The 9,576-nt window shown below is 40.3% G+C and overlaps 2 protein-coding genes across 5 annotated transcripts; one reads left to right on the forward strand and one right to left on the reverse strand.

Moving 5' to 3' along the window:
- Positions 1 to 952: 952 nt before the first annotated feature.
- On the reverse strand, positions 953 to 8,906 carry mad2l1bp (MAD2L1 binding protein). 2 transcript variants are annotated; one of them, XM_015055596.1, is made up of 4 exons: positions 8,520 to 8,866; positions 7,600 to 7,856; positions 7,290 to 7,509; positions 953 to 1,210 (listed from the first exon to the last, which is right to left on the reverse strand). In XM_015055596.1, exons 1-4 carry the CDS (start codon positions 8,845 to 8,847, stop codon positions 1,038 to 1,040), a joined length of 978 nt encoding a protein of 325 aa, XP_014911082.1. In that variant the 5' UTR covers positions 8,848 to 8,866; the 3' UTR covers positions 953 to 1,037. The 2 variants fall into 2 exon arrangements, with proteins under 2 accessions (XP_014911082.1, XP_014911081.1); XM_015055595.1 differs by lacking the exon at positions 953 to 1,210 and having other exon boundaries at positions 6,539 to 7,509; positions 8,520 to 8,906.
- On the forward strand, positions 1,288 to 6,588 carry ephx5 (epoxide hydrolase 5). Of its 3 annotated transcripts, none has more exons than XM_015055592.1 (10): positions 1,288 to 1,395; positions 1,548 to 1,612; positions 1,700 to 1,922; positions 2,116 to 2,296; positions 2,378 to 2,587; positions 4,282 to 4,411; positions 4,946 to 5,157; positions 5,277 to 5,385; positions 6,097 to 6,222; positions 6,322 to 6,527. In XM_015055592.1, the coding sequence occupies exons 2-10, from the start codon at positions 1,590 to 1,592 to the stop codon at positions 6,521 to 6,523; spliced, it is 1,416 nt and encodes a 471-aa protein (XP_014911078.1). In that variant the 5' UTR covers positions 1,288 to 1,395; positions 1,548 to 1,589; the 3' UTR covers positions 6,524 to 6,527. The 3 variants fall into 3 exon arrangements, with proteins under 3 accessions (XP_014911078.1, XP_014911079.1, XP_014911080.1); XM_015055593.1 differs by having other exon boundaries at positions 6,097 to 6,217; positions 6,317 to 6,527; XM_015055594.1 differs by lacking the exon at positions 1,288 to 1,395 and adding an exon at positions 1,396 to 1,472 and having other exon boundaries at positions 6,322 to 6,588.
- Positions 8,907 to 9,576: the final 670 nt, after the last annotated feature.

Consider the following 9,576-nt stretch of genomic DNA (forward strand, 5'->3'; position numbering starts at 1 on the left):
TCATTGAGCCACGGGCAGCTCCACACTATGAATGTGCACTGGTAAATCTGAAAAAGAAAGACCAGAAAACAATTACAATAGCATACCATTATATAATAATTTATGCAGACAAACCTGAGATGCTTTTGGTTCCAAAGAACCAAGCTGTGTTATTTTTTAACACAATCAAATGATAATCATGTCACAGTTTTACAGTACTTCATTGTATTTGTTATGTCTGAGAGGAAAATGGGAATATAATTAACATTTTCATCCCTAAAGTTTACAACATCTTTTTAATAATGTAATATAATTACCTGAGCCTTAGCTGGGTCCACGTAGACAGTACATTCTGTGTTTGCTTCGCCTTTCTTGCAGTTGGTCCGTCCCAGTTTCACAGTAATCTTGTAGTTAGCTCCTGCGACCACCTATTATGGAGAAGATGAACCATGGTGATCCAGTTTGTTAAAAACATATATATGGTTGCAGTCATACAGTACACATACATAATGTACTTGAAAAGCTAAATATTAAAGTTATCAAGAAATGTCCATTTCTTAAATCCTATTTCCATTTAATTCTAGCATAAAATTAACCATTGTGCACTTTTTATTGTCAGAAAATTATTTACATGGAGTGTGAATACAGGTCACCAAAATGCTTAAACCTAAAGTTACATTAAAATATTAAATAAATATATTAAAATATATTAAAATATGCTCTTTAGTCAGATTAGAACTAAAACGTGCACGCACACCAAGGGAGAATTTAGAGAGGCCAATTTACTTGACAGTCATGTTTTTGGTTTGGTTTCCCGGTGAGAACCTACGAATGCAAGGTCAATGCAGAGGGACCCCGGGCAGAGATTTGAACCCAGGACCTTCTTGCTCCAAGGTAACTGCTACCACCTGCGTCGCTGTGCAGCCCCACAAGTAACCATGTCAACAGAATGTTACAGTTTACGGCACTCACCTGAAACTGTGCGGAGACGATTTCAACCACCTTGTGGAGGAACATATCAGCTTCGTTGCCTCTGTTGTGTTGGGCGACGGCGTAATTCAGCGCATTTTGGAAATCCTCACCCTGGATGTCGGCGTTTTGCCATCCCCCTGGTATGCCACACTGCCCAACGGCGAAAATAGTCGCAAAAATTGGAACAACAATCTTCCACATCTTCCTTCTGTAAGTTTAAACTGCTTACTCGGAGGGAGAAAAGTCCAACTTGGACGCTGTTTGATTGTGTATAGCGGTCTGCTCTTTATAAAGCAAAAGTGACACTATCGCTCACAGATTAGTAGAGGAGTGACGCACCACGCTATCAATAAACAATCTCCGTAGGACCAACCCGCCTTGTGTTTTCTTCTTTCCTTCCAGGAGAAGTCTAACCGCATTTGGATAAACGGATAATCTCCCAAGGTTTGTTTTGGCTTTTTCTGACGTTAGAAGCGTGAACCCCATCTTCATCAGGAGGTGTAAAAAACGCGATAAATAAGGTTTTCCAAAGCAAGGTCTAAACTTTTAAAGCTGTTGCACTGGAAATCAAACTTTCTCGACCTTTATCCCATTAGCATAAAGCAACCTGTGCGAGTGGTCACGTTTTGAGCTACACAATGCAGAGACTTCAACTTTTGAAGTAAGCGCTCTAAAATCACAAATTGACAAAGTGTAAGTGTGCTTACTTTTACCTGCATTTCAACCATTTTTCTCTCAAACTTTGCAGGGACACGTTTTTTGGGCTGGATGTTGCACAACAGCAGCTTCTTATTGGGTGTGCTGTGGCAGCAGCTGCGGCAGGTGGAATCCTGACCTATGCAATGCAGAGAAGAAGCAAAATGAGAACTATCCCTGTTGGTGAGGGATGGTGGGGAGCAGGAGAAAAACCACTCTTAGAGGATCAAAAAATATACCCCTTTACAGTGGAAACGTCAGATGAAGAGATTGAGGTAGTTTGGCTCACACCAACTTTTAGAAAACGTGTAATACTTTCCTTCCTCACAATTTTACACTACTATCCATCACAAAATCCTAATAAAATGTGGCGATAAAATGAGAGGATGGGAGAAAGTTCATGGGGTGAGAACACTTTTGCAAGGCATTGTTTTGTGTAAAGGGCTTGGTTATGATTTTGTTTACCAGGATCTCTATGAACGCATTGACAAAACCCGGTTCACTGACCCTTTGGAGGACAGTGGCTTCCAGTATGGCTTCAATTCCACTTATCTTAAGAAGGTGGTTTCTTATTGGAGGAATACGTTTGACTGGAAAAAGCAAGTGGCCATGCTGAACAAGTATCCACACTTCAAAACCAAAATAGAAGGTACACACCTTCTATTTGAACAGCAGCTGGCTTAACTTTTTATCTGGTAAAACCTGTTTTATGTCTTTTGTTGCGGTGCAGGACTGGACGTGCACTTCATCCATGTGCGCCCACTACAGAATGGGGACCAGAGGGCTCTGCCGCTCATGCTTGTTCACGGCTGGCCTGGCTCCTTCTATGAGTTCTACAAGATTCTTCCACTTCTCACGCAGAACCAAAACAGAATTGCGTTTGAGGTTGTGATCCCCTCCATACCTGGCTACGGCTTCTCAGAAGCCCCTCATAAGAAAGGTAGATCATTTTAGGAAAAGCGCGTTTATTTGTGTTCCATCAGTCATGCACAGGCCAATTCAATTACTTTAGAAAAAGCAAAAAGAAAGCTACCACAAATGCAATCTATACAAATGAACTGCGAATTGCAATTTGGAATAAATAAATAGTGATAACATGCTATAGTAGAACTGCTTTAATATTACCAGTAGTTTTTGCACATTTCAGATTTTAAGGGCGTTTGTTCTGGTGCGGAGGAGCATAGAAACTAAATTTAGGATCTCTTTAGCTCTGGTCCCTTGAGTTTGCTGGTTTCTGGTGAGATAAGGGCTTTCGGCATTCCTGACGAGCAACTCTGAGACTAATTCAGGACTTTATACTCATATCAGGAGTAAGGAGATGTATTGTACTGGTGTTTGTCTGGTATCTGGTACCAGCGTTTTTCGACGAGCTGCAAAGCCAATTAGAATAATCTAGTCTAATAAAAATAAAGCATGCCCCAGTTTTTCGGTGCCCTATTTTATCCAGACTCCCAAACTACATTTGGCTAGTAGTGCCAACCGTAGTTGGACTCTTACAGATAGGGTGAGCATCTCCATCATCCAGGGGGAGCTGACAGTAGAGTCATTGTTCCTTCTAATCAAAATGAGTCAGTTTAGTTGGCTTAGTTGGAAGTATTTACTGTCTGCAATATGTTAGGTGTAACACAACTAAAATCCTTTATAAAAACCTGTGGGCCAACATTAAGGTTGTGGATTTCAGGTTATGAGTAGTTTCTGTCCGCTATATAATTCATGCTGTCTCAGCCTTCCCAAGTTTCAATTAATTGTAGAAAATGAAGATTGCGCTTAAGAGTAAAATTACTGGGTAAGAAGTATTTTTTCTTTCCTTTATTTACTAGGTTGACTTTGTCTTTTTACATGAAATGGCACTGAAGTGTAACATTAAATTGTGTTTATCTAGATATTCTTTCTCTTCTGGTAGTCATGACCTGAATCGAAGGGCATTCCTGTAAACTGGGCCTCAGCCGTTTCTCAGGACAGATAAAACTGACATCCTGGACTCAGAACACACCAGTTGAAGATATGAATGATTGAGGTATCCGAGTCCCTGTCTGAGAGCACAGGATGAGGACAGCTGTAAGGCCTTAGTGGATGTTTGTATGTCCTATGTAGTGGTGGAAACTGAGGTGCTGGGGTTTTCGGTTTAGTTGGATTTCTGGGTATTCGAGAGGGTGGGAATGGTGGATACTTGCAGGTAGTCAGTGATGTTTGGGGAAGCTAACCTCTTTGTCTCTTTGTGTTGTACTCAACTTTATCTTTAGTATGACTTTGTTTCCTGTTTTTGGATTCTGCCTTTGTTTTGGAGTTGTAGCTAACCTTATCTTCCTTTATATGGTTTATTTCCTGTCTTTGGATTCTTCTTGCCTTATGAACTCGACAGGAGTTTTTCTCTTTAGTTTTTAATAAATTAAAGACGAAAAGTTGTTTGAGCAACTGTTGCAGGTTTTGTTCCAATATTGCCTTATATTTAGTTCCATCCATCTGCCCTTTAACTTCAATAAGCTTGCCTGTTTTCTCTCCTCACAGCATAATGGTTTTCTTCTCACAGCGTTTTGAAACAAACAAACAAAAAACAAACAGTTTTTAGGTCTGACATGACAAAATGTGACGAACCTTAAAAGGTTGAATAATGTTGTGCTGTACTTGTTAAAGGTTTTAACAGTTTGGCTGCTGCTCGGATTTTCCTCACACTCATGGAGCGCCTGGGCTTCTCCCAGTTCTACCTACACGGAGGAGACTGGGGCTCGCTCATCACCACCAACATGGCTCAGATGAGGCCGGAGTAAGTGTGTGGTGGAAAATTACTACAAGTTAACATCTGCTGATCATGTTATATGAAATGCTTGTGAACTCTCACCAGAAGAACTATTTGGGTTACATGTACAAGGTTGGAAGTTGTTTTCTACAGCTGCACCAGAACCAGACTGTCTCGCCCCTTGTTTTGACTTCCTTATCCTTGTCATAAAACTCATGTGTTGTCTCTGCCTGGCAGAGCTTTTCACCCAGACCTGCTTCATTATTGATTGTCCTACAAGCTCTCTGTGTTGTGCACAATATATGAATAAACCCGATTGAGTGATTTCACCTGACGGTGCTTGGTAAAATAGTTTTGTTTTTTTTTCGCAACAAAGTGAAAAACAGTTTATCGGAAAAAGCACATCATCATTTTAGTGGAATTTCCAAAGCAGACATTGTATCATTATTAGGCTGTGAAATGAAGCTTGTCCTCTACACACAGATTTTTCCCAGGACGTTGGGGACAATAGGCATGATTGTTTTGAGGTGAACTAACTTGTATTTCTTTTTTCTGTTCCAGCTGTGTCAAAGGGCTCCACCTAAACATGTGCATGTCAAATAGGGGTTTCAAAGTGTTACTCTCCATAATCATTGGGCCTTACTTTCCCTTCCTGGTCGGCTTGAGCCAGGAAGACGTTCGCAGGATGTTCCCTTTCTTTCAGAAGAATGTGTGGGAGATACTGCAGGAATCTGGCTACCTTCACATTCAGGCAACTAAACCTGACACAGCCGGTGAGAACGTACAAAAAAAATCTAGCTTAATACTGTAAAGACAGGCTAAAGCTACTGGAGAGTGCAGCCTGCTGTAGTTTTTCCCCATTACCTCTTATTACAATCGTATGCTTGTGCAGGACGTGGACTGAATGACTCGCCTGTGGCCTTGGCGGCCTACATTCTGGAAAAGTTCTCCACCTGGACTCACCTAAAGAACAGAGATCTGGAGGACGGTGGGCTGGAGAGGTAAAACAGCGAAATGTGTTTTATTTTGAATGCCACTCATTCCTTGACTCCATTTTCCTTCGAGTTTACTAAAAAAAGTTACTGACGTTCCCAACCACTTCAATAAAATTATGGACCTCTGATAACTAAACGTGTAATGAGCTGGGTTTTTACTAAAGCTAATTTTTCCACAAATTAGCTTTTATTGACAGTGTGGCAAAAGGGTAATTGGTTCCATTTCAATAAGAGCAGTTTCAAAATCTAATACAGTCATATGTATTATTTGCTGATTTTTATTAAACTTTCTGTGCATTGCAATGCCTGGCAACAATATTCATACCCCATCAACGTTTGCCATGTTAGAATCATAAATTATAATAAAAATCTATTATAATTGTTTTTATAATAGACCAACACAAATCTATAATAAGCATTATCAAGCAGGCTGATTATACATGTATTTTTAAACCATTTAAAAATGACTAGTCAAAACCCAGAGCTAAAGGCATCTGAGAATCTGTGGTAAACTTTCTGTGCAGAGATGCTTTCAATCCAATCTGCCTGAACTTGAGCCATTTTCAAACAGAATGTGACAAAAGTGTCATTATAGAAGTGGTTTTACAGCATATTTAATAGGATGGAACTGATTGCATGTGTATTCCACACTTCAGATTTTTAATCCCCTGCATCATCTCAGTGTCTAGCTAATCAGAGTTTGTGGCTTTTGAACAGAAAATTCAGCCTGGATGATCTTTTGACGAACGTCATGATCTACTGGACCACAGGCTCAATCATCTCCTCCATGCGGTTCTACAAAGAGAACTTTAGCAGCAACCTCTATGACAGGATTGACACTAGGTAAGAGTGTAAGAGGTTTTTTTTTGTTGGTTTTTTTGCCATTATCCAAATGTGACCAGAATTATCTCCAATACGTGTGTTTATAATCTCATGTTTTAGGACGGGGATATTTGTGCCCACTGGAGTGGCTGCTTTCCCCCAGGAGCTCATGCATTGCCCCAAATCCTGGGCACAGATCCGGTACCAGCACATCGTCTCCTACACCTTCATGCCCCGAGGCGGACACTTCCCCGCCTTGGAGGAGCCCCGGCTCCTGGCCAACGACGTCATCCAGTTTGCCAAAACAGTAGAAAATCTCTGAAAGTCTTCTGACTAAAACAGTTGTATGGATTTTATTACAATCAACATATTAAGTTCCACAAATACAGAAAACTGATTTTTTTTTCTTCTTCCATGCAACATTTTGTTTTTTGTCATGAGTAAAATTAATGGTCCAGTACATGTAAACATGCTTGCACATTCAGATTTCCCTCAGAATGTAAAGAAAGCAATAAACCTTTCAAGTTATGTTCAGTAAAAGTATATTGCACTAATGAGTCGAGTGTGTCGCTGTGCTTAATGTGTATGAAAGAAAATGCTTTATAAATATAGACAATAATTCAGGTGCTCTCAAAACTGCAATAATGTCTCTTGATGAAATATTAACTAAATTAAAGACTTTACTTTAAAAAGATCCCTTTAGACTTTTGAGCAAGTCAAAACATTTAAATTCACATGTTTTAAAACAGAAAACTTTAAAATTTGTAAAATTCTAAATTTGGCGAATGACCTGGGTCAGTTGGTGAAGCCCTTGATGGCCGTGGGTGCCTGAAACCACACATAATCCTGCCAGTCTTCCCCCTCTGCTCCATGCCCCTCCGTAGACAGAGTAATGATTTTATTTTTCACTCGAGTCGGGACTTTAAACTGTAGTTTAGGTCGGAACCAACCGACGCCACATTCCCTGTGAGCCATCGCTAGGACCGTGGTGGGCATCAGGCGAACAGGATTGTTGTCGGACAACAGGTCGGCAACGAAGAGAGTGCGGAAGATCTGCCTCGAGCAGGAGGAGGCTCTGAGAGACTGATCCCCGGCAGCCAGGGCCAGGGCCTCCATGTTGACCTCATACATTTCTTTAGGTAGAATGAGTGAGCCGCCCATCAGCAGTAAAACTCTGGGTACTCTGCTCAAAGAAAACAGCATCTCCAGCTGCTGCAGAAGCTCCTCCAGCTCCTGAAGAGTCTGGTGACATTTGCGCAGATCCAGATCCGCAGAATGCAATGGCCTTCGAGTCACTGCGCCTCTTTCCTGAAAAGCAAAATGTTTCCAAGCAGCGGGTTACTTTAAAATCAACAACACTTTGAAAGGAAAATGGCTCCAAGACGGCTTCCTTCAAACCTGCTTTGAAGTTTGCAGCTTTTTCTGGGAGTAAACCAGCTGGTCGTACGTCATGGGCAGCTGCTGTCTCTGATAGAGGATGCACTTGAGGATCTCGCTGACGAAACGGTAGCAGCCGTCGTGGGTCACGGCGCCGGGGAAGACCACGTCCACGCAGCCTTCTTCCTGAGCTTTTCTCACCACCTCAGCGTCTTGTTCCTCAGTGTTGGTGTCCTTTCTGTCATCTGGACCAGAAGTCTCTTCTGTTTCTGTTTGGTCTGAGCAGAACCACAATCAGCATTTTTTTGTAACTTCACATTTTAAGCGTCTCTGCCTCGAAATATTAATGAGTTTCTGTCAGTTCTTGTTAGCCTATATCACAACACAAAAGTCCCCTTAGTGGTCACCACTCTTCAAAATGGGAAAGACAATGGAGAATGACATTCAAATAGTCCTACTGTATGTGTTGATCACTTAAGCTCATAAAATGGCTCCAGAGAAACCTCAACCTGCCCATAATATCTTCAGCCTTAAACAAATATACAGTAAGGTTGGGTATCTAGGACAATAAAGGGAATTTAACAGGCTATTTATATAACTGGCCTGAAGAATTTGCAAGCGAATTAAATATCAAAATGCCAGCCTGTGATATTGCAAAGAAATTATACTGCAATTCAACATATTGTGCAGCTTCACCATAAAAATACTGTATAAGCAGTGTAGAAACCCTAGAAGTAGGGGATGTTTAAGAAAAAAATAGTTTAGAATAGTTTGATCAACAAATTGATATAAATTAATTTCTGTTTCCTTACAGAAACAAATAGGCCTGCAGTGCTTAGTTATTTACTTTTCTAAATACTGAATCACCCTGTATTTAGCTGGTAACTGAAGAAAATTCTAAAATTAACAGAATGCAGGATAGACAGAGTTTAAAGGCATACCTTGAATAATATCTGAAGGCTCAGAAGAGTTTTCCTTTTCTTCTGTATTAGGCACACCCTTAACATCAGTGCCATTATTTGATTCTACATTTATTTTGATCGAGTCTGTTCGGCGTTCTTCATCTATTTCCGAATTTGAATCGTCGGACACACTCTGTAAGCTAAGTAGTGTACATGTCATACTGGGCTCCTCGGCGGTCTTGCTGTTCCTCTCTGAGGAACAGGAGAGTCTCCGCTTTATTCTGCCGTCTCCGCTGTGGACAATGGACGAACCTTCTGTCTCATCTGAGTTCGGTATTGGTTGTAAAGTGTCACACTGGTCTGCCATTATTTTTGAACGTCCGCGCCTGGTTTGTTCTTGCCGCTTGGAATCATGGGAAATCCACCGAATGTTGCGTTCACGTTAAGCGGAAACATTGGGAAAATAGCATTCTTCGCAATAATGCAATTTTTGAGATATTTTAAAAAAAATTCACATATTTTGTGGAATTGACTAGATTTAATAGTGTTCATTAAATCTACCTCATGTTTTGTTTAATTTAACTGAATAATTAATCTAATATATTCTGAAACATTTTGAAATTAGGTAATTTTACAGAAAAAAAATACAGATGTTCAAATTCTAGTGTTTTATAGACTAAAATAAAAATGTTCTGAAAAAGAAAATAGTACCAAAATAAATTCAGGCAGGAGAAACCCTTTTCTAAGTCTAACGTCAAACGTTTGAACATAATACTTGCTAATAGTGGGCTACCTTTTATTAGAACAGTACAAAGTACTTCCAAGTGAAAATATATTTTTACTGTACATCCACTTGACCTCGAAATGGCACAAGAACCTCAGCAGGTTAAAATAACGTTAAAACAACAAAGCTTGTGTAAAAACAGGAAGTCTCACTTCAACATAAACTTTCGGCGTGTCTCTGGTGCATTTTTGGGTAAACGCCTGTTTTTTTCAATCAGTAAAGTTACTGACTTTGTCGGACAACATGTCGGCAAGTACCGAAGTAAGCGTAGCGATACTTCATAAAAGTAAGGTGTAGTAAAACTCCTAAAAA

The sequence above is a fragment of the Poecilia latipinna genome, unplaced genomic scaffold (genome assembly GCF_001443285.1).
Source record: "Poecilia latipinna isolate Pla-1442-1.1 unplaced genomic scaffold, P_latipinna-1.0 Scaffold1325, whole genome shotgun sequence".
Lineage (NCBI taxonomy): Eukaryota > Metazoa > Chordata > Actinopteri > Cyprinodontiformes > Poeciliidae > Poecilia > Poecilia latipinna.